Below are 25,408 nucleotides of genomic sequence, written 5' to 3'. Positions count from 1 at the left end.
AGGGATACAACACCATGGAACAGCATTCCCGGGGGAAAATGATGGTTGAACTTGCTCTGAAATGCCAACATCCAGACACTGGTAAGAACTAGCTAGCCAAGTAGATCTCAGATCAAAATTAATTAGCTATCTAACTAGCTAGCGAGAATAGACTAACAATGCTACCTGCTCTCATGAGGAGATCTGCAATTGATACTAACGTCAATCTATTAGCCATAAAATGAATTATATTCTGAAATTTCATCTGATAGTTTCTTTGAATCAGTACACCATGCACATGATTTCTAGCCAGTAACAGCCACCTAGCTAAAACTGACGTGCCCCTACCAAAACGTCAAAATCTACCTAGCTAGCATTAGCATGAAGCAATAGATTTGTGGTACATGGTCCCATAAGAGACAAATTAATATAATCCCTAGTTGTATTCTGACATTCCATGGGTTATTTGAATATGTAACGTTACACCACACACATGACTTCTTAGCAGCTGACGGTCAGTTGGACATGCACCCCATACTGAATTGTCAAATGCCACGCACACTCGTTTTCCGGATGAGAGCACACACAGCATTGCTAGCTCATTAATTCTATATCTACTCACATGTTCAGGGTTTCTGGTTCTTTTTTATATTCCAGTATTGCGTGACTTTCCTGACTGAAAGTTAAAATACCAAATTGTATCCACCACCTTTGTTGGTGGCATATGTCATTAGTACAAGCTTTGACGTGCCAAATGTGTGCTCAATGTGTCTGCTTCAGTGCCATCATTACATGAATGCAGAATAAACAGTTTTGCATGACTTCCACCAATCCATGTGGTCTAGATGATTTAGTATCCATGTGGATCAAAGTTGCCACGTGAGGGTGTATTAGGACAGTACACCCACGTCAATGCTAGGTTTTATTCCTGTTCATGTCCATCCATGTAATTGTTTTGTATTTGTAAATTTAAGAGCCTTTTTGGGAGCAGTTATGAAATGAATAGATGAACTGAGTTCTGACAGTGAAAATTATTATGATAATGTTTGCACAAGATAAAATCAACAAATCTACCTCCCTAGTGACGTCAATATTCGGTTCATGCATAATGGCTACAAGGAGAAGAACAAAGATGCCAGCTGCGGTTACGGACATCAGCTTTGTGAAGCTTGGAGAGGAGGAGTGCAAGCTCTGTTTGGTGTAGGGTCATCATCTGAAGATGGAGCACAGGGAGAATGAGGCCATGGAAACCCAAGCCTGCCAAGACAACAGCCATGCAGCACCCGAATTCACCACCCCCAACCCTGACTGCATGCAATGTAGGAAATATGAGGAACATAAGAAGTCTGCAGGGCAGAGCAGAAGCCATTACCAGGCTGATGCACAGAAAGATTGGCCTGGTCTGTGAGGAGCGTTGATATGCAAAAAGTCTCCCTCGCATGAAAGGTGTGAAAACAGCATTGTTCACAAGAAGAATCGTTGCCTATGGCGAGACATTCACCACCACTGGAAAGAAGTCTCAAAAGAAGAAGAAAACAATCGCAGTGGTATGGTGTGAAGGAACAGCTGGTCGGAAGGCAGCGGAGATTACTTCATCTTATGTAACAGCACTGGAGAGGGAGAGAGATGTCAAGCATGCAGTGGGTGGATAACTGCACTGGTGCCTCCTAACATCACTGGTGAGTGTTGTCAATGCTGACTCAACTTTGATGGAGGCCATCACCCTCAAGTTCTTTGAGCCAGGACACACCTTCATGAGTGCAGACAGTTTCCACCATGGCGTGGAACAGGAAATGAAAGCTCGACACCTGGAGGTGTGGTGTACGACTTCCTCCATGTGGTCGCCACTTCCAATGCAGGCAAGGTGGAGGTGGTCGAGATGAAAAAGGAAAACATCCTGGCATGGAAAGCTGGCCATTCCATCGTCAAGATGAAGAAGGCAGCAGCACCAAAGCTGGCAGAGATGGCTGAGATCCAGTTGAGGCGTGGATCCAGGAGCCACTTCTAAAAAGTCTTCATGAAGAAAAGGACTTCACAGAGCTCGACTTTATCATGAAGAAAGTCACTCGAGAGACACCCTCGACACTACTTACACATGATCGAAGGATTAGAAGAGTCCAAGAAGATGGACATCATCACCAAGCTGTGTCCTCTGATGCCTGCAAATCGAAGGCAGTTCTGGAATGCCTTGGCTGTGAACAACTTTGCTAAGGATGAGGAGTGATATAGAAGAGCACTGAAGTTTTACTCAAAAATGAAATGTAACTACTCAGCATTTTATCAATTTTAGCTAAAATGTCATTTGGGTACCCTTATGAATATTAACATGTAAATATGTTTTTAAAATGTTTATTAGCAATCTCATGGTCATTTTTTATATTTTGTATTACCCTACGTCATACTTCTATTATGTTCCATCATTATATATTACAAGACAGGTAATCATTTCATGTAATTCAAACAATTTCAGTGCTGCTTTTCACATTTATTCTTATAACAAGACATGGGCTACTTGTCACACACAGTATGTAATGTGACTGACGCAGAACCTACATCTCTATGTAAATGCAACTGGTATCTTAGTGGAGACACACAAAGGATGCAGTTTCAACTCTGTTACACTGTCATTAAATACACTGCTCTTGTATTAATAGCATAAATGAGAAGTATAGTAAACTAACAAATGAAAATGACAGGAAAATGTATAACATCGTGCTAAGGAAGAAGGTAGTAACTGCCGTTTAAGGGTCAAAGTTCATGTCAGAGGTCAGGGTCAACATGAATAAATGAAATGTACTTATAGTAAGGCAACAGATCATTACATCTCCAATAATCTCCCTAGAATTCATTTGGCTGGACAATTAAAAAACTTTGAAGACATTTTTCTCAGTTCCAATCTATGAGCAGTTACTGCCTTTTTGCTTGGGAGGGCAGTTTAGGAGACAGAATGCGTCTCCTTCCTGAGCGGTATGAACTCTGTGTGGTCCCATGGTGTTTATACTTGCGTACTATTGTTTGTACAGATGAACGTGGTACCTTCAGGTGTTTGGAAATTGCTCCCAAGGATGAACCAGATTTGTGGAGGTCTAAAAAAATAAAATAAAAAATATTCTGATTTCTTTGGATTTTCCCATGATGTCAAGCAAAGAGGCACTGAGTTTGAAGGTAGGCCTTGAAATACATCCACAGGTACATCTCCAATTGACTCAAGTGATGTCAACTAGCCTATCAGAAGCTTCTAAAGCCATGACATAATTTTATGGAATTTTCCAAGCTGTTTAAAGGCATAGTCAACTTAGTGTATGTAAACTTCTGACCCACTGGAATTGTGAAACAGTGAATTATAAGTGAAATAATATGTCTATAAACAATTGTAAAACTTACTTGTGTCATGCACAAAGTAGATGTCCTAACCGACTTGTCAAAAACTATAGTTTGTTAACAATACATTTGTGGAGTGGTTGAAAAATGAGTTTTAATGACTCCAACTTAAGTGTATGTAAACTTCTGACTTCAACTGTATATATAAGTATGAAACATAAGCTCTTGTTCTTTTTTTAAATGCAGGAAATGTTTCATGGCTGTCACCCCAATAATTTCCTCAACTCTAGAGCTCAAGGAGTCGGGGACAAAGCTTTAAGTGTCACCAAGTGAGTAAATATTCCCTTTGGTTCAAATATTTCAGTGACATATACCAGAATGCATAATCTGAAACAAGCATCACTTGCTAGATTATGAGACGTATGTGACAGTCAGCCATTGCATCCTTGACAATCTCTGACATAAAATCAACCGTTCATTCACAGCTCAATCTCGAGTCTGACTGTCTCTCTTATCCCACAGACATGTGTCACACTCTATAACTCCAGTAGAGGGCAGCAGTTTATTTGTTAATGAGGAGATGCCACAGGACAGCTACCTCCAACAGCTACTGAGATATGCTGACAGTGTCTCCAACTGGGTTTCTGCTGAAATTGTCATCTGTGATTCGATAAAGGTGAGATCTGCTAGTAATGGGGATACAACTCTGTTGGACATTACTGTTTGATCTCTATATCTATATGTATGTCATTTATTCAACACACACACACACACACACACACACACACACACACACACACACACACACACACACACACACACACACACACACACACTCACACACACACACACACACACACACACACACACACACACACACACACACACACACACAAAGACAGTCAGAGGCTGGCACTAAGACAGCAATGAATGAGCTGTATTCCGCCATAAGCAAACAAGAAAAGGCTTACCCAGAGGCGGCAAACCTACTAGCCGGGGATTTTAATGCAGGGAAACTTAATTTTTTTTACCACATTTCTATCAACATGTTAAATCTGCAACCAGAGGAAAAAAACTCTGGACCACCGATATTTCACACACAGAGACGCATACAAAGCTCTCCCTCGCCCTCCATTTGGTGAATCTGACCATAATTCTATCCTCCTGATTCCTGCTCACAAGGAAAAATTAAAGCAGGAAGCACCAGTGACTAGATCAATAAAAAAATGGTCAGATGAAGCAGATGCTACGCTACGGGACTGTTTTTCTAGCACAGACATGGAATATGTTCCGGGATTCCTCCGATGGCATTGAGGAGTACACCACATCATTCATTGGCTCAATCAATAAGTGCATCAATGATGTCGTCCCCATAGTGACTGTATGTACACTACCGTTCAAAAGTTTGGGGTCACTTAGAAATGTCCTTGTCTGTGAATCATCAAACAGGCAAAGCATCAATACAGGTCTAAGATCGAATCGTAATACACCGGTTCTGGTGCTCGTTGGATATGACAGGGCTTGCAAACCATTACAGACTACAAAGGGAAGCACAGCCGAGAGCTGCCCAGTGACACGAGCCTACCAGACTAGCTAAACTACTTCTATGCTCGCTTCAAGGCAAATATCACTGAAACATGCATGAGAGCACCAGCTGTTTCAGAAGACTGTGATCTTTCTCGCCGCAGCCCATGTGAGTAAGACCTTTAAATATGTCAACATTCACAAGGCCGCAGGGCCAGATGGATTACCAGGACATGTACTGCGAACATGCGTTAACCAACTGACAAGTGTCGTCACTGACATTTTCAACCTCTCCATGTCCGAGTCTGTAATACCGAGATGTTTTAAGCAGACCACCTGTGCCTGTGCCGAAGAACACAAAGAAATCTTGCATAAAAGACTACCGTCCCGTATCACTCACATCTGTAGCCATGAAGTGCTTTGAAAGACTGGTCATGGCTCACATCAAGAACATTATCCCACTCCAATTGCATACCGCCCCAACAGATCCACAGATGATGCTCTCTCTATTGCACTCCACACTGCCCTTTCCCACCTGGACAAAAGGAACACCTATGTGAGAATGCTATTCATTGACTACAGCTCAGCGTTCAACACTATAGTGCCCTCAAAGCTCATCAATAAGCTAAGGACGCTGGGACTAAACATCTCCCTCTGCAACTGGATCCCGGATTTCCTGACGGGCCGCGCCCCAGGTTGTAAGGGTAGGTAACAACACATCCGCCATGCTGATCCTCAACACAGGGCCCCCTCAGGGGTGCATGCTCAGTACCCTCCTGTACTCCCTGTTCACTCATTACTGCACGACCAGGCACAGCTCCAACACCATCATTAAGTTTGCCAATGACACAACAGTTGTAGGCTTGATCAACGACAACGACGAGACAGCCTATAGGGAGGAGGTCTGACACCTGGCGGAGTGGTGCCAGAACAACAACCTCTCCCTCAACGTGATCAAGACAAAGGAGATGATTGTGGACTACAGGAAAAAAGAGGACAGCGCACGCCCCCATTCTCATCGACGGGGCTGCAGTGGAGCAAGTGTCCACATCACCAACAAACTAACATGGTCCAAGCACACCAAGACAGTCATGAAGAGGGCACGACAAAACCTTTTCCCCCTCAGGAGACTGAAAAGATTTGCCATGGGCCCTCAGATCTTCAAAAGGTTCTACAGCTGCACCATCGAGAGCATCCTGACTGGTTGCATCACTGCCTGGTATGGCAACTGTTTGGCCTCCGACCGCAAGGTGCTACAGTAGGTTGTGCGAACGGCCCAGTACATCACTGGGGCCAAGCTTCCTGCCATCCAGGACCTCTATACCAGGCGGTATCCGAGGAAGGCCCTAAAAATTGTCAAAGACTTCAGCCACCCTTGCCATATACTTTTCTCTCTGCTATATTGCACTGCAAGTGGTACCGGAGCACCAAGTCTAGGTCCAAGAGGCTTCTCAACAGCTTCTACCCCCAAGCCATAAAGCCTCCTGAACATCTAATCAAATGGCTACCCAGACTATTTGCATTGCCTCCCCCCTTCTTTACACCACTGCTACTCTCTGTTAGTCTCTCTCATAGTCACTTCAATAACCCTACCTACATTTACATACTACTTCAACTGGCCGACACCCCCCCCCCCCTGTATATAGTCTCGCTATTGTTGTTTAACTGCTGCTTTTTAGTTACTTGTTATCTTTTATTCTTGTCTGTATTTTTTAAAACTGCATTGTTGTTTAGGGGCTCGTAAGTAAGCATTTCACTGTAAGGTTGTATTCGGCCCATGTGACTAATAAAATTTGATTTGATTTGAAAACACTAATTTACATTTATTTTCAAAGTCAGTCATTGTCCATTAAATCGAATTACGTGATAGCCATCAGATGTTTTAATTGATTTCTACAAGGATTTGTGTGAATGCTTGACCATAGAATCTCTCCTCTTCTTTTCTTGCTGCAGATACAAGTGGCTTTGCTCACTAAGTTTCTGTTAATTGCCAAACACTGCTATGAATCGAGAGACTTCGCCACGGCCATGCAGGTCCTTGGAGGTCTGGAGAATGTTTTTGTCAGGCAATTACCCGTAAGTCTGCATGCCTGCATCTGAAATTTACATTTACATTACATTTAAGTCATTTAGCAGACGCTCTTATCCAGAGCGACTTACAAATTGGTGCATTCACCTTATGACATCCAGTGGAACAGCCACTTTACAATAGTGCATCTAAATATTTTAAGGGGGGAGGGGGTGAGAAGGATTACTTTATCCTATCCTAAGTATTCCTTAAAGAGGTGGGGTTTCAGGTGTCTCCGGAAGGTGGTGATTGACTCCGCTGTCCTGGCGTCGTGAGGGAGTTTGTTCCACCATTGGGGAGCCAGAGCAGCGAACAGTTTTGACTGGGCTGAGCGGGAACTGTACTTCCTCAGTGGTAGGGAGACGAGCAGGCCAGAGGTGGATGAACGCAGTGCCCTTATTTGGGTGTAGGGCCTGATCAGAGCCTGGAGGTACTGAGGTGCCGTTCCCCTCACAGCTCCGTAGGCAAGCACCATGGTCTTGTAGCGGATGCGAGCTTCAACTGGAAGCCAGTGGAGAGAGCGGAGGAGCGGGGTGACGTGAGAGAACTTGGGAAGGTTGAACACTAGACGGGCTGCGGCGTTCTGGATGAGTTGTAGGGGTTTAATGGCACAGGCAGGGAGCCCAGCCAACAGCAAGTTGCAGTAATCCAGACGGGAGATGACAAGTGCCTGGATTAGGACCTGCGCCGCTTCCTGTGTGAGGCAGGATCGTACTCTGCGGATGTTGTAGAGCATGAACCTACAGGAACGTGCCACCGTCTTGATGTTAGTTGAGAACGACAGGGTGTTGTCCAGGATCACACCAAGGTTCTTAGCGCTCTGGGAGGAGGACACAATGGAGTTGTCAACCGTGATGGCGAGATCATGGAACGGGCAGTCCTTCCCGGGAGGAAGAGCAGCTCCGTCTTGCCGAAGTTCAGCTTGAGGTGGTGATCCGTCATCCACACTGATATGTCTGCCAGACATGCAGAGATGCGATTCGCCACCTGGTCATCAGAAGGGGGAAAGGAGAAGATTAATTGTGTGTCGTCTGCATAGCAATGATAGGAGAGACCATGTGAGGTTATGACAGAGCCAAGTGACTTGGTGTATAGCGAGAATAGGAGAGGGCCTAGAACAGAGCCCTGGGGGACACCAGTGGTGAGAGCGCGTGGTGAGGAGACAGATTCTCGCCACGCCACCTGGTAGGAGCGACCTGTCAGGTAGGACGCAATCCAAGCGTGGGCCGCGCCAGAGATGCCCAACTCGGAGAGGGTGGAGAGGAGGATCTGATGGTTCACAGTATCGAAGGCAGCCGATAGGTCTAGAAGGATGAGAGCAGAGGAGAGAGAGTTAGCTTTAGCGGTGCGGAGCGCCTCCGTGATACAGAGAAGAGCAGTCTCAGTTGAATGACTAGTCTTGAAACCTGACTGATTTGGATCAAGCAGGTCATTCTGAGAGAGATAGCGGGAGAGCTGACCAAGGACGGCACGTTCAAGAGTTTTGGAGAGAAAAGAAAGAAGGGATACTGGTCTGTAGTTGTTAACATCGGAGGGATCGAGTGTAGGTTTTTTCAGAAGGGGTGCAACTCTCGCTCTCTTGAAGACGGAAGGGACGTTCAGGGATAAGTTGATGAGCGAGGTGAGGTAAGGGAGAAGGTCTCCGGAAATGGTCTGGAGAAGAGAGGAGGGGATAGGGTCGAGCGGGCAGGTTGATGGGCGGCCGGCCGTCACAAGACGCGAGATTTCATCTGGAGAGAGAGGGGAGAAAGAGGTCAGAGCACAGGGTAGGGCAGTGTGAGCAGAACCAGCAGTGTCGTTTGACTTAGCAAACGAGGATCGGATGTCGTCGACCTTCTTTTCAAAATGGTTGACGAAGTCATCTGCAGAGAGGGAGGAGGGGGGGGGGGGGAGGAGGATTCAGGAGGGAGGAGAAGGTGGCAAAGAGCTTCCTAGGGTTAGAGGCAGATGCTTGAAATTTAGAGTGGTAGAAAGTGGTTTTAGCAGCAGAGACAGAGGAGGAAAATGTAGAGAGGAGGGAGCGAAAGGATGCCAGGTCCGCAGGGAGGCGAGTTTTCCTCCATTTCCGCTCGGCTGCCCGGAGCCCTGTTCTGTGAGCTCGCAATGAGTCGTCAAGCCACGGAGCGGGAGGGGAGGACCGAGCCGGCCTGGAAGATAGGGGACATAGAGAGTCAAAGGATGCAGAAAGGGAGGAGAGGAGCGTTGAGGAGGCAGAATCAGGAGATAGGTTGGAGAAGGTTTGAGCAGAGGGAAGAGATGATAGGATGGAAGAGGAGAGAGTAGCGGGGGAGAGAGAGCGAAGGTTGGGACGGCGCGATACCATCCGAGTAGGGGCAGTGTGGGAAGTGTTGGATGAGAGCGAGAGGGAAAAGGATACAAGGTAGTGGTCGGAGACTTGGAGGGGAGTTGCAATGAGGTTAGTGGAAGAACAGCATCTAGTAAAGATGAGGTCGAGCGTATTGCCTGCCTTGTGAGTAGGGGGAAGGTGAGAGGGTGAGGTCAAAAGAGGAGAGGAGTGGAAAGAAGGAGGCAGAGAGGAATGAGTCAAAGGTAGACGTGGGGAGGTTAAAGTCGCCCAGAACTGTGAGAGGTGAGCCGTCCTCAGGAAAGGAGCTTATCAATGCATCAAGCTCATTGATGAACTCTCCGAGGGGGACCTGGAAGGGCGATAAATGATAAGGATGTTAAGCTTGAAAGGGCTGGTAACTGTGACAGCATGAAATTCAAAGGAGGCGATAGACAGATGGGTAAGGGGAGAAAGAGAGAATGACCACTTGGGAGAGATAAGGATCCCGATGCCACCACCCCGCTGACCAGAAGCTCTCGGGGTGTGCGAGAACACGAAATGGCACCCTATTTCCTATATACTGTAGTATACTACTACCAGAGTCATGTAGGGAGCACCCATGAAATAAATAACATACTCTTAGGCCCTTAAGTGAAATGTCTTTTGGTGCTGTTATGGGAACCAGTGGATATTTGATTCCTTTCTGAGTTAGATGAACATCAGAATTTGTGTTCAAATCAAATTTAGGGGAGGACATAACAGCACCTAAAATGGGTGCTTACCTTAAGAACTGTCATAAAGTGTAACAACTGAAATGATGTGCTCTTGTTGTTTGTCCATGTTCTAATAATACTCTTCCTGTTCTTGTCATTACTGAACTTAGTTTTTTTAAATATAATATTTTTTATATTTTATAATTTTATATTTGGTACTATTTTCACAAGTATGTGGTGAATTTTCTAAACTATTAGTACAAACCTCCAAACTGGTAACACTTGTTAAGGCGTTCGCATACTTCTCAGTCAAAACAGTTTGGTATAGCTCGTTTATGTGACATGTTATGTGATGTTATGTGACATTGTGACATTTCTGTTATTTTTGGACTTCGGTGAAGGGTTTTTGGTCTGTTCGGGCACAAGAAGTTTGGAGCCGAAGTCTAAGCCCCTTTGTCAGAGATTGGTCAACAGTAGGGATTCTTCAATAAATTATTTGTTTTAATTCAATGAGAGACTGCACCAAACATCTTAGTAAAATTGTGAGACGAAGATCTCTTCTGCAAAAATGTCAAAATTAATGACAGATATATTGAGTCATCTATTTCTTGAGATTAGTATATACTGGCTACGGCGTCTCAAAATGGACAAACAGTAATATTGCTGCTATTTTCTCGTTTTTCAAGCGAAGGTCTTTTAAAGGAGTATGCCAGTCTTACATTAAACACTATTCATTGTGCGTTCATTGTGAAATATAATAAGTAGATTGGTTTAATCACCAAAACACAACTTAAATGATATCTTCTCAATTTAGTAATTTTAACAACCAGTTAAATCAATAGCAAAAAATGTAAGATACGTGTTTCAAAATTGCCCCTTGAATGTAGTATGCTACAGTACTGTAAATTACAGTATATTACACTGTTTTCACATGAGGCAATATTAAATACAATTTTATTAGTCACATGCGCCAAATACAAGTAAGGTGAAATGCTTACAGTGAAATGCTTACTTATTAGGCCCTAACCAACAATGCAGTTTAAAAAATACAGATAAGAATAAGAAATAAAAGTAAAAAATTATTAAAGAGCGATAGTAAAATAACAATAGCGAGACTATATACAGTGGGGTAGCGGTACAGAGTCAATGTGTGGGGGCACTGGTTTGTTGAGGTAATATGTACATGTAGGTAGAGTTTTTAAAGTGACTATGACTACTTTGATTAGGTGTACAGGAGTCTTATGGCTTGGGGGTAGAAGCTGTTTAGAAGCCTCTTGGACATAGACTTGGTGCTCTGGTACCGCTTGCCATGCGATAGCAGAGAGAACACTCTATGACGAGGGTGGCTGGAGTCTTTGACCATTTTTAGGGCCTTCCTCTGATACCGCCTGGCATAGAAGTCCTGGATGGCAGGAAGCTTGGCCCCAGTGATGTACTGGGCCGGTCACACAACCTCTGTAGTGCCTTGCGGTCAGAGGCTGAGCAGTTGCAATACCAGACAGTGATGCAACCCGTCAGGATGCTCTCGATGGTGCAGCTGTAGAACCTTTTGAGGATCTGAGGACCCATGGCAAATCTTTTCAGTCTCCTGAGGGGGAATAGGTTTTGTCGTGCCCACTTCACAAATATCTTGGTGTGCTTGGACCATGTTAGTTTGTTGGTGCTGTGGACACCAAGGAACTTGAAGCTCTCAACCTGCTCCTCTGCAGCCCCGTTGATGAGAATGGGGGCGTGCTTGGTCCTCTTTTTCCTGTAGTCCACAATCATCTCTTTTGTCTTGATCACGTTGAGGGAGAGGTTGTTGTCTTGGCTCCACACGGCCAGGTCTCTGACCTCCTCCCTATAGGAAGTCTCGTCGTTGTCGGTGATCAGGTCTTCCACTGTTTTGTCATTGGGAAACTTAATGATGGTATTGGAATCATGCCTGGCCATGCAGTAATGAGTGAACAGGGAGTCCAGGAGGGTACTGAGCATGCACCCCTGAGGGGGCCCTGTGTTGAGGATGAGTGTGGCGGATGTGTTGTTACCTACCCTTACCACCTGGGCGCGGCCCGTCAGGAAATCCAGGATCCAGTTGCAGAGGGAGATGTTTAGTCCCAGCGTCCTTAGCTTATTGATGAGCTTTGAGGGCACTATAGTGTTGAACGCTGAGCTGTAGTCAATGAATAGCATTCTCACATAGGTGTTCCTTTTGTCCAGGTGGGAAAGGGCAGTGTGGAGTGCAATAGAGAGAGCATCATCTGTGGATCTGTTGGGGCGGTATGCAAATTGGAGTGGTCTAGGGTTTCTGGGATAATGGTGTTGATGTGAGCCATGACCAGCCTTTCAAAGCACTTCATGGCTACAGACATGAGTCCTATGCGTCGGTAGTCATTTAGGCAGATTACCTTAGTGTTCATGGGCACAGGCACTATGGGGGTCTGCTTAAAACATGTTGGTATTACAGACTCCGACAGGGAGAGGTTGAAAATGTCAGTGAAGACACTTGCCAGTTGGTCAACGCATGTTCATAGTACACATCCTGGTAATCCGTCTGGCCCTGCGGCCTTGTGAATGTTGACCTATATAATGGTCTTACTCACATCGGCCATCGGTGAGCGTGATCACACAGTCTTCTGGAACAGCTGGTGCTCTCATCTGGTAGGCTTGTTCACTTCCCTTTGTAGTCTGTAATGGTTTGCAAGCACTGCCACATCCGATGAGCATCAGAGCCGGTGTAGTACCATTTGGTCGTAGTCCTGTATTGATGCTTTGCCTGTTTGATGGTCGTCGGAGGGCATAGCGGGATTTCTTATAAGCTTCCGGGTTCGAGTCCCGCTCCTTGAAAGCGGCAGCTCTAGCCTTTTGCTCAGTGCAGATGTTGCCTGTAATACATGGCTTCTGGTTGGGGTATGTACATGCGGTCACTGTGGGGGGGACTTCATCGATGCACTTATTGATGAAGCCAATGGCTGATGTGGGGTGCTCCTCAATGCCATCGGAGGAATCCCGGAACATATTTCATGTCTGTGCTAGCAAAACAGTCCTGTAGCTTAGCATCTGCTTCATCTGACCATTTTTTATTGATCTAGTCACTGGTGCTTCCTGCTTTAATTTTTTGCTTGTTAGCAGGAATCAGGAGGATAGAATTATGGTCTGATTTGCTAAATGGAGTGCGTGGGAGAGTGCTTTGTATGCATCTCTGTATGTGGAGTAAAGATGGTCCAGAGGTTTTTTTTCCCTCTGGTTGCACATTTAACATGCTGATAGAAATATGGTACAACGAATTGAAGTTTCCCTGCATTAAAGTCTCTGGCTTCTTGGAGCACCGCCTCTGGGTGAGCATTTTCTTGTTTGCTTATGGCGGATACAGCTCATTCAATGCTGTCTTAGTGCCAGCCTCTGACTGCGGTTTACATACACTTAGGTTGGAGTCACTAAAACTAGTTTTTCAACAACTCCACAAATATTTTTTTTAACAAACTATAGTTTTGGCAAGTCGGTTAGGACATCTACTTTGTGCATGACACAGGTAATTTTTTCAACAATTGTTTACAGACAGATTATTTGCCTTATAATTCACTGTATCACAATTCCAGTGGGTCCGAAGTTTACATACACTAAGTTGACTCTGCCTTTAAACAGCTTGGAAAATTCCAGAAAATGATGTCATGGCTTTAGAAGCTTCTGAGAGGCTAATTGACAGAATTGGAGTCAATTGGAGGTGTACCTGTGGATGTATTTCAAGGCCAACCTGTCACGCCCTGGCCTTAGTTATCTTAGTTTTCTTTATTATTTTGGTTAGGCCAGGGTGTGATATGGGTGATTTATGTGTTTTGGCTTGTCTAGGGTTTTTGTAGATTTGTGGGGTTGTCTTCAGTTTAGGTGTCTAGGTAAGTCTATGGTTGCCTAGATTGGTTCTCAATCAGAGGCAGGTGTTTATTCTTGTCTCTGAATGCAAACCATATTTAGGCAGCCATATTCTTTGCGTATTTTGTTGGTGATTGTTTCCTGTGTCAGTGTTTGTGCCACACGGGACTGTTTCGGGTTTTCCTGTTCCTTGTTTTGTAGTTGTGTTCATGTTTGAGTTTTCCTATTAAAACCATGGACACTTACCACGCTGCGTATTGGTCTGATCCTTGTTTCAACTCTTCAGAGGAAGAGGAGGAAGAAAACTGTGACAATACCTTCCAACTCAGTGCCTCTTTGCTTGACATCATGGGAAAATCAAAATAAATCAGCCAAGACCACAGAAAAATTGTCAACCTCCACAATTTTGGTTCATCATTGGGATCAATTTCCAAACACCTGAATGTACCACGTTCATCTGTACAAACAATAGTACGCAAGTATAAACACCATGGGACCACGCAGCCGTCATACCGCTAAGAAAGGATATGGTTCTGTCTCCTAGAGATGAACATATTTTGATGTGAAAAGTGCAAATCAATCCCAGAACAACAACAAAGGACCTTGTGAAGATGCTGGAGGAAACAAAAGTATCTATATCCACAGTAAAATGAGTCCTATATCAACATAACCTGAAAGGCTACTCAGCAAGAAAGAAGCCACTGCTCCAAAACCACCATAAAAAAAGCCAGACTACGGTTTGCAACTGCACATGGGGACAAAGATTATACTTTTTGGAGAAATGTCCTCTGGTCTGACAAAACAAAAATATAACTTTTTGGCTATAATGACCATCGTTATATTTGGAGGGAAAAGGGTGATGCTTGCAAGCCGAAGAACACCATTCCAACCGGGAAGCACGGGGGTGGCAGCATCATGTTGTGGGGGTGCTTTGCTCGAGGAGGGACTGGTGCACTTCACAAAATAGATGGCAGCATGAGGATGGAAAATGTGGATATATTTAAGCAACATTTCAAGACATCAGTCAGGAAGTTAAAGCTTGGTCGCAAATGGGTCTTCCAAATTGACAATGACCCCAAGCATATTTCCAAAGTTGTAGCAAAATGACTTAAGGACAACAATGTCAAGGTATTGGAGTGACCATTAAAAAGCCCTGACCTCAATCCTGTAGAAAATGTGCGGGCAGAACTGAAAAAGCATGTGCGAGCACGGAGGCCTACAAACCTGACTCGGTTACACCAGCGTGTGGAAGGCTACCTGAAACGTTTTACCCAAGTTAAACAATTTAAAGGCAATGCTACCAAATACTAATTGAGTGTAGGTAAACTTCTGACCCACTGGGAATGTGATGAAAGAAATAAAAACTGAAATCAATTCTCTTTACTATTATTCTGACATTTCACATTCTTAAAATAAAGTGGTGATCCGAACTGACCTAAGACATGGAATTTTTACTAGGATTAAATGTCAAGAATTGTGAAAATCTTTGTTTAAATGTATTTGGCTAAGTCGTATGTAAACTTCCGACTTCAACTGTATATTATACTGGAAAAATTCAGTTATAATTGATTTTGTCTTTGTTAAAAATAAGCTGTTCTCCACTAAACTTCGATTAAATTTCCAATATCCCAGTCCATGTGGAAATTCTATAAGAGTTATGTGAATGCCAATTAGATGATGATCCGATCGCATTCTGTCTCCTATTAAAACGTTTTAAACCTTTGATGAAAGAGACAAGAATGTAGTCAAGACGACTAGCTTGATTAAGTATCCTCCATTTATATCTCACTAGGTTGGGGTTTTTAGTCTCCAAATATCCACTATTTCTAATGTGTCCATAATATTTGTGATTTCCTTAAGGGCGCAGTGATGATAGTTTGTAGAGTGATTACCTTTACGGTCCATTGTGGTACCTAACACTGTGTTATAGTCTCCTACCATAATGATTTGATCATTTGTTGCCTGTAAGTTTAATAAATTGGTGTATATATTTTTAAAGAAGTGTGGTTCATCCTGATTTGGACCATATAGATTAATGAGCCTAATCTCTCTTCCGTCCACTTTCATATTCAAAAAGATCCACCTTCCTTGCGAATCATTCCTGACTATTTGCACATTCAGATCGACATTTTTGTTAATTAATATCATCATACCTTTTGAGTTCCTTTGTCCATGATAGAAAATTATTTCACCACCCCATTCCTTTTTCCACACAACTTCATCTAAGGATGTAGCGTGAGTTTCCTGTATACAAGTGTATGTTATATTCCTTTTCTTTTAGCCACGTAAAGACTGATCGTCTTTTGTTATAACCTTCTAATCCGTTACAATTATAACTGGCTATACTTATTTCACCCCTTGCCTTAACTAGATACTATTCTCAGCCTAAATTGACCATAATTAGTGCTTGTAAAGTTACTGCCATCAGAGGTAGTATGACGGTCATTTAGAATTCAACAAATAGGTTCTAGCAATATTTGTTTTATTCCCTTGCCTGTTTGCCTGTGAGCCAGTGCCACAGATGTTAGCAAATTGAGACAAGGTATTATGTGTGTAGGAAATCTGATTAGGTTGATGTCTATGATACTGGATGTGATTTAGTGAGAGTTTGTACGATGTCTGTATAAGAGTAATGTGTGCTGTCCAAATAAATAATAACTCTGCCAATTTGCATGGTTGAGTGTCTATGTGTGTAACATGTAGTGCGTATAGGCTTAATATTCATGATGATAATTGTATCCATATCGTGTTACCATCAAAGTTGCACCATAATTACATTATTGAAAAAACACATCCCTGCATTTGCATAGCAATTTATGTTTCACATGATCATGAAAGAGGCCTTGCATTACTTTAGAGACGGCTTTACAACAGTACAAATGTATTCCTTACAATATGTTATTATTTCCCTATGGCCCTATTCTGATATCTTCCCCTTGCTTGTTGTAAACATATATAAACTTGTAGACAAATGCATAAAAAATATAGACAAACAAGAAACATATAAAATTATAAAACATTTCTCGACAATAGAGGAAGAGAAGAGAGGGAGAGAGAGTGAGAGAATAGAGCGAGATTAGGTGTGTGTGTATGTATAAATCCATGTGTAAGCGAGCATTTAATTGAGTATTTGTGTGTTCATATCCACTTCATAGTGTTCAGATATTTTTACAGTTCCCATACTTTCTTAACCTGGAGTCCCTGTAAAATTTAGTACAGCCATGGTGTTATGGAGCTGTCTCGGAATAGCTGTCCATCTATAAAGAATTTGTCCACAATGAGAAAGGCACGCTTACCCCTCTCCCTCTGTTGCCTCTGTACCGGATACAGTCTCTTACAATGTTTGTTTATCTCCCTTGGAAATTGGTCATTGAGACCAAATTTGGTCCCTTTTAGCTCTGTTACCCTGCTTTTGATTAGCTACTTTTGTTGGTAGTGTTCAAATTTTGTGATGATCAGTTGGGGACCCTTGGTCTTGTCGCTCTGGGCTCTACGTCTGTGTACTTGGTGGAAAGCCACCTTGTTTATAGTCTCTATAGGACGTTTCAAGGCAGATGGCATAAATTCTCTGATCGCGCCCTCTGGATTATTGGATGCGTCTTCAGGAATCCTAGAAAAAAATAGATTTTCACCCATGCTACGACTTTCTATGTTTAGCAGCAACTCCTTCATCGCCCTGTTTTCCCCGAGTAGACAATCCATGTTGGAATCGTGTTTTTTAACCTTGGCTGTGAGTGCCTTGTTCTCTCCTTGGAGCGTGAGAATTTCACTCTGGCTAAACTCCAAACTCCCCCTCAGCCCTGCTACCTCCTCACACAACTTTTCTAGTGTTGCATGTATTCCAGCCAGAGCACTAGCCTCTACTTCAACGGTAAGTAAATCGTCCGTGTCTGTAGATTAGTTTGTTTTTCTTTTTTTGTCGGGTTAAAGTTATTTTGTGAGGTAGTCGGATCTTTCCATGATGAAATATGTTGTTCCTCCACAGCCTAAAGCTGTTGGTACTCTTCGATTTCCCTCAGGATCTCCTTAGTATCCAGTTTGGCTCTTTACTGCATCCAGTTGTTTTACGAAAAGATAACAATGAGTCTTTCCCAGGATGACGACAGGTGTCTGCTGTAGTACAGCCAGCTAGCACTCGCGGAATCCACGCAAAAATATGTTTGGTATTTTTACATACATTGTTATGGCTGTATTGTTTTAAAAACCCAATAATGTTGTGGGTCCATCAGACCCGCAAACATTGGATGAATAACAAAAACATGAACACCACACACCACACAAGGGTTAAAAATGTACTTAGAGTTTTGAAACAACTGCATTTTTGATGATCTGTTTTGAGTTGTGTACTAAGAGCTGTGAAAATGTACCACATGCTTGTGAAAGTTGGACCAAAGTGATACAAAAAAACTCTTAACTGGAGTAAAGCTTCCGTAAGTGTGAGACAGATGTATTGGTTCTTGCTAAATTAAACACCATCTCTCTTCCTGATAGGCTTGGAAACATCTGTCTACCAAGGTGTGTGAGGTCCTAGAGGAGCTGCGAGCCGTGCAGGTAGGGTGTGTGTGTGTGTGTGTGTGTGTGTGTGTGTGTGTGTGTGTGTGTGTGTGTGTGTGTGTGTGTGTGTGTGTGTGTGTGTGTGTGTGTGTGTGTGTGTGTGTGTGTGTGTGTGTGTGTGTGTGTGTGTGTGTGTGTGTGTGTGTGTGTGTGTGCGCGTGCGAGTGCCTTCTGTACCAGAGACATGTGTGGGGCTTCAGGAAAATATGCCAAAAGAAAAACACCTTCAAGCAGCACATCTGTGTGTGAAATTCTGTGACACACTCACAGCTGGCCAGCATTTTGTTATATGCTATTTTAAATTATGCTGCCAGGCAACACACCGTATTCTCTTTTGAGAACAGCTGGAGGCTATATATAGTTGAAGTCAGAAGTTTACAAACACTGAGGTTGGAGTCATTAAAACTCGATTTTCAACCACTCCACAAATGTCTTGTTAATTAACAAACTATAGTTTTGGCAAGTCAGTTAGGACATCTACTTTGTGCATGACACAAGTAATTTTTCCAACAATTGTTTACCGATGGATTATTTCACTTATATCTCACTGTATCACAATTACAGTGGGTCAGAAGTTTACATACACTAAGTTGACTGTGCCTTTAAACAGTTTGGAAAATTCCAGAAAATGTCATTGCTTTAGAAGAATCTGAGAGCATATTTGACATCGTTTCAGTCAATTGGAGGTGTACCTGTGGATGTATTTCAAGGCCTACCAACCTTCAAACTGGGCCTCTTTGCTTGACATCATGAGAAAATCAAAAGAAATCAGCCAAAACCTCAGAAAAATAAATTGTTGACCTCCACAAGTCTAGTTCATCATTGGGAGCAATTTCCAAACGCCTGAAGGTACCACGTTCATCTGTACAAACAATAGTACGCAAGAATAAACACCACGGGACCACGCAGCCATCATACCACACAGAAAGGAGATACGTTCTGTCTCGTAGAGACATACTTTGGTGTGAAAAGTGCAAATCAGTCCCAGAACAACAGCAAAGGACCTTGTGAAGATGCTGGAGGAAACAGGTACAAAAGTATCTATATCCACAGTGAAATGAGTAATATATCAACATAACCTGAAAGGCTACTCAGCAAGGAAGAAGCCACTGCTCCAAAACCGCTATAAAAAAGCCAGACTACGGTTTGCAACTGCACAAGGGGACAAAGATCGTACTTTTTGGAGAAATGTCCTCTGGTCTGATGAAACAACAATATAGCTGTTTGGCGGAAAAAGGGAGAGGCTTGCGAGCCGAAGAACACCATCCCAACCGTGAAGCACGGGGGGGGCAGCATCATGTTGTGGGGGTGCTTTGTTGCAGGAGGGACTGGTGCACTTCACAAAATAGATGGCATCATGAGGAAGATGAATTATGTGGATATATTGAAGCAACATCTGAAGACATCAGTCAGGATGTTAAAGCTTGGTCGCAAATGGGTCTTCCAAATAGACAATGACCCCAAGCATACTTCCAAAGTTGTGGCAAAATGGCTTAAGGACAACAAAGTCAAGATATTGGAGAGTGGCCATCACAAAATCCTGACCTCAATCCTATAGAAAATGTGTGGGCAGAACTGAAAAAGCATGTGCGAGCAAGGAGGCCTACAAACCTGACTCAGTTACACCATCTCTGTCAGGAGGAATGGGCCAAAATCTACCCAACTTATTGTGGGAAGCTTGTGGAAGGCTACCTGAAACATTTGACTGAATTTTAACAATTTAAAGGCAATGCTACCAAATACTAATTGAGTGTATGTAAACTTCTGACCCACTGGGAATGTGATGAAAGAAATAAAATAAGTAATTCTCTCTACTATAATTCTGACAATTCACATTCTTAAAATAAAGAGGTGATCCTAACTGATCTAGAACATGGCATTTCTTCTCGGATTAAATGTCAGGAATTTTGAAAAACTGAGTTTAAATGTATTTGGCTAAGGTGTATGTAAACTTCCGACTTCAACTGTAGAACCAAACTTGATGCAATATATTCTCAAAGAACACACATGCCGACTTTGCAAAGATGAGGAAAAGTAATTTGCCAAACTTCATAGCTTGTTTTTTGAAGAAACTTTCAAGATGTTATAAATCAAGGGAAGAGTAAGACATCTCTCTATCTCTCACCCACTTTCTCTTTCTATCCCTCTTTTTTTTAATCTCTCACCTCTCCCTCCCTCTTTGTCAGGTCTTTCTGAAGAGTGATAACCTGTGTCTGATGGGAGGAGATCATGTGAGGAGGAGACCCACCCTCCCTGCTGCCCACATCCTGGCCATGCACATCCAGCAGCTGGAGATAGGAGCCTTCACTCTGACCAGCGGTGCCTATAAGTGGCCAAAACTTAGGTGAATGAGCGTAATGCAACATCTCAGGGCCAGTTGTCTGTAAAGAGATTAGGTCTAGTCCTGGAGTCAAAAGGATATTCTATGGAGAATTTGAGTGGAGAATTGTACGTGGTTTAAGTCCAGGAATCTAAGCTTATTCAGAGTCCGCGGAAACCAGCACATAAATTCCTGGGCCTGTATTCACAAACCATCTCAGAGTAGGAGTGGTAATCTAGGATAAATGTAGCCTTTTAGATCATAATGAATAATATAAAAAAATGTGACTTACACTATATATACAAAAGTATGTGGACAAATTAGTGGATTTGGCTATTTCAGCCACACCCATTGAGAAACATTGGCAGTAGAATGGCCTTAGTGATGAGCTCAGTGACTTTCAATGTGGCACCGTCATAGGATTCCACCTTTCCAACAAGTCAGTCAGTTCGTAAAATTTCTGTACTGCTAGCACTGTCCCGGTCAAATGTAAGTGGAAACGTATAGGAGCAACAATGGCTCAGCCGCGAAGTGGTAGTCTACACACGCTTACAGAACGGGACCACCGAGTGTTGAAGCGCGTAGAGAGTAAAAATAGTCTGTCCTCGGTTGCAACACTCACTACCAAATTCCAAACTGCCTCTGGAAGCAACGTCAGTACAATAATTTTTCGTCGGATGCTTCATGAAGTGGTTTTCCGTGGCCGAGGAGCCGCACACAAGACTTTGGCTGGAGTGGTGTAAAGCTCGCCGCCATTGGACTCTGGAGCGGTGGGAACACGTTCTCTGGAGTGGTGAATCACGCTTCACCATCTGGCAGTCCACCGGACAAATCTGGGTTTGGCGGATGTCAAGAGAATGTTCGCTGCCACAATGCATAGTGCCAACTCTAAAGTTCAGTGGAGGAGGAAAAATTGGTCTGGGGGTGTTTTTCATTATTTGGGCTAGGCCCCTTAGTTCCAGTGAAGGACAATCTTAACTCTACAGCAATTCTAGACAATGCTGAGCTTCCAAATTTGTGGCAACAGTTTGGTTATGGCCCTTTCCTGTTTCAGCAGTGCACAAAGCAAGATACATACAGAAATGGTTTGTCAAGATCAGTGTGGAAGAACTTAACTGGCCTACACAGAGCCCTGACCTCAACCCCATTGAACACTGTTGGGATGAATTGGAACACCGACTGCGAGCCAGCCCTTATCGCCCAATCAGTGCCCAAACTCACTTTTATTTATCTAGGTAAGTCAATTAAGAACAAATTCTTATTTTTTTATTTAATTTAACTAGGCATGTCAGTTAAGAATTTTTATTTTATTTTCAATGACAGCCTAGGAACAGTGGGTTAGATGCGTTGTTCAGGGGCAGAACAGCAGATTTTTACCTTGTCAGCTCGAGGATTTGATCTTGCAAACTTTCGGTTACTAGTATAACACTCTAACCACTAGGCTACCTGCCGTCCCTTATTTACAATGACACTGTGCCAATTTTGCGGCTGGTTGTGATACAGCCTGGAATCAAACCAGGGTCTGTAGTGACGCCTCTAGCACTGAGACGCAGTGCCTTAGACCGCTGCGCCACTCGGGGGCCCTAATGCTCTTGTGGCTGAATGGAAGCAAGTCCCCACAGAAATGCTCCAACATCTAGTGGAAAGCCTACCCAGAAGAGTGGAGGCTGATATAGCAGCAAAGGGGGGACCAACTCCATATTAATGCCCATGATTTTGCAATGAGATGTTGAACGAGCAAGTGTCCACATACTTTTGGTCATGAAGTGTATATAGCTCTTTTCAATTAACCAAAGTCAATTATATAGACAGAGAGAACCTGATCCTAGATCAGCACTCCTACTCTGAGATGCAGTGTGATTTGGGTCTGGAAAATCTTATAGCCTACACTAGGCTTATACACTCATCCAACTACTGGCCTATAGCATTCATTTGCACTTATCGGCAATTGAGACTTAATGAATCTACTCTGGTCGCCTTTTGCAATGACATGGATATCAACCTGACACTCATTCTTTAATGTTGTAAACCTGATATTAACTTTCTCCCTTGATGTAATGAAGTGGGCCAAGTTGCCACCAAATGAGATTCCCTGTGTCCTTCTACCCACTCAAATATGGCGGCCAGATGCTGGGTTCACAGAAAGTTGTGGTGGACTGTAATGACACAGCTGCTCATTCCATGGCAGTCGTGTAGGATTTGGGTTCCTCTACTAAAGCTAGCACACAGCCAGATGGTGTGGAGATGTGGCACGCCAGGTGTTCTGAGATGCATTGATGTTGACAGATGCTGGGGGTCATAAAGGGTCACGGTGAGAGGCAGCGTCACAGCTGGTTATGACAGACCCTAGGTTCCCCCACTGTTATGGAAATCAGGTCACTTATTGTACTGTATATGATGCAAGTGTTTAGTAACGTGGTGCCAAATTATGAGTATGTTCCTGCCGCAGATTAACAATAGCAAACTCCTATTTCTCATTTTCACTCTCTCTGTCTTGTCCTCCAACTCCATGGTGGCTGCAACTTCAATCTCTGCTTTTGTCCTAATTCTATGTACTTTCTTGTCTCCCTTCTTTACCGCTCTGCCCCCCCCCCCACACATATATCTTTCTCTCTCCTGCTCTCTCCTTCCTCACTCGCCAGGACCATAGCGAAGGTGGTGAGTCAGGTGCATGCGTTCCAGGAGACAGTGTACTCCTTCACTCCTGACCTGGAGCTGCAGGCCTACCTAAGACTACGCATCGCCCACCTCAGCGGCTGTGACATCCCCCTGCTGGCTGCGGACAACGAGGCCAACTTTCACCACACCCCCACTGAGCGACACACCCGCAGGATCCAGGACACTATAAAGAGGGTGAAGGCCACCTTCCAATGAGCTACAGTATTGCCTGATCTAGGATCAGATTGGACTTTTAGATCATAATGAATACGATGATATGGACAAAGGGGACCTGGTCCTAGATCAGTACTCATAATGCTTTATGAGATTGGGCCCTGGTCAGACAACTAGTCAACAGACCCCAAACACCCCCATGCCCCAATGAATTACCTTGGTAGCAGAGACTGGGTGGGTGTCTCTATTTATTGGTAATAACTTTGATTAGACATCATGAGGACGGTCTTATTTGAACACAATGACAGAGCCACATGAAGGAATCCAAGGTGGTTCATTTTGACTTCACTCTGATTTTATACAGTGAGCAGTCCAGCTCAATCCCCCACATTGCACCCCATAGCCTGACAACACACTGCACACCTCTAACTCCTTGATTATCTCCAAAGTAGAGTACAAAGTCATCTGAAAAATATAATTGTTTCTTTTGTTATTAGAGTGAGAAGAGGAGAAAACAGTAATGGACTTTAAGGGGAAGAACAGATATGCTTTTGTACTTGTGAAAAATGTCAACAACAGACTGAATGATTTTGAAGATTTCACATCTTTATCTAGCACTGGTGGAGGCTTATGGATCACATTTCTCTCTCATGTACACCATTTTGATTGCTAGTCTCTAAGACAACATAATAATGATAATGTTTCATAATGAGATGACATGTCTTTAATTCACTGAGCGTCGTGTATTATAGCTCAATTAGATTTGAAAAGTGAGATATTTTGATATAACCACAGATAGGTGATTACCATTTTCAACTCTCCGGAGCACCATCTAAATGGTCTAAATGACCATTTATTGGCATTGCCAGTAGCTACTTGACATGATAATTACAGTATTTCAAGATATTAAAAATGGATCAAACTCATGATGTAATATGCTATTACGGCTAAATCAGGGATGGGCAAACTGGCGGGTCGCGTGCCGCACCCCTTTTGTAGTTTCGGGATCAATTTCTAAGTATATATACAGTACCAGTCAAGCATTTGGACACACCAACTCATTCAATGGTTTTTCTTTATTTTTACTATTATCTACATTGTAGAATAACAGTGAAGACATCAAAACTATGAAATAACATAGAATCAAGCAGTAACCAAAAAAGTGTTAAACAAATCAAAATATATTTTAGATTTTAGATTCTTCAAAGAAGCCACCCTTTGCCTTGATGACAGCTTTACCTGGAACTCTTTTCCAACAGTCTTGAAGGAGTTCCCACATATGCTGAGCTCTTGTTGACTGCTTTTCCTTCACTCTGCAGTCCAACTCAACCCAAACCATCTCAATTGGGTTGAGGTTGGGTGATTGTGGAGGCCAGGTTATCTGACGCAGCACTCCATCATCACTCTCCTTCTTGGTCAAATAGCACTTACACAGCCTGGAGGTGTGTTTTGGGTCATTGTCCTGTTGAAAAACAAATGAAAGTCCCACTAAGCATATACCAGATTGGATGGCATATCGCTGCAGAATGCTGTGGTAGCCATGCTGGTTAAGTGTGCCTTGAATTCTAAATAAATCACTAACAGTGTCATCATCACACCTCCTCTTCCATGCTTCACGGTAGGAACCACACATGCAGAGATCGTCCGTTCACCTACTCTGCATCCCACAAAGACACAGAGGTTGGAACCAAAAATATACAATTTGGACTCATCTGACCAAACAACAGATTTCCACCGGTCTAATGTCCATTGCTCGTGTTTCTTGGCCCAAGCAAGTCTCTTCTTCTTATTGGTGTCCTTTAGTATTGGTGTCTTTGCAGCAATTCAACCATGAAGGCCTGATTCACACAGTCTCCTCTGAACAGTTGATGTTGAGATGTGTCTGTTACTTGAACTCTGTGAAGCATTTATTTGGGCTGCAATTTCTGTGACTGGTAACTCATCGTCTGCAGCAGAGTTAA

The 25,408-nt window shown here is 43.3% G+C and overlaps 1 protein-coding gene across 1 annotated transcript in view; it reads left to right on the top strand.

The window, feature by feature from the left end:
- Positions 1-24,590, top strand: part of LOC124038144 (kinase non-catalytic C-lobe domain-containing protein 1) — an 82,728-nt gene extending 58,138 nt beyond the window's left edge. Inside the window, exons 25-30 of the mRNA XM_046353647.1 lie at positions 3,547-3,629; positions 3,823-3,976; positions 6,778-6,900; positions 18,233-18,292; positions 20,482-20,639; positions 23,258-24,590. Of these exons, the coding sequence (XP_046209603.1) occupies positions 3,547-3,629; positions 3,823-3,976; positions 6,778-6,900; positions 18,233-18,292; positions 20,482-20,639; positions 23,258-23,489 (810 nt within the window). The 3' untranslated portion in view covers positions 23,490-24,590. The remainder of the gene's footprint in view (positions 1-3,546; positions 3,630-3,822; positions 3,977-6,777; positions 6,901-18,232; positions 18,293-20,481; positions 20,640-23,257) is intronic.
- Positions 24,591-25,408: the final 818 nt, after the last annotated feature.

The sequence above is a fragment of the Oncorhynchus gorbuscha genome, linkage group LG06, assembly GCF_021184085.1.
Source record: "Oncorhynchus gorbuscha isolate QuinsamMale2020 ecotype Even-year linkage group LG06, OgorEven_v1.0, whole genome shotgun sequence".
Classification (NCBI taxonomy): Eukaryota; Metazoa; Chordata; class Actinopteri; order Salmoniformes; family Salmonidae; genus Oncorhynchus; species Oncorhynchus gorbuscha.
The sequence above is the reverse complement of the archived record's forward strand: the minus strand, read 5'-3'. Positions and strand labels throughout refer to the sequence as shown.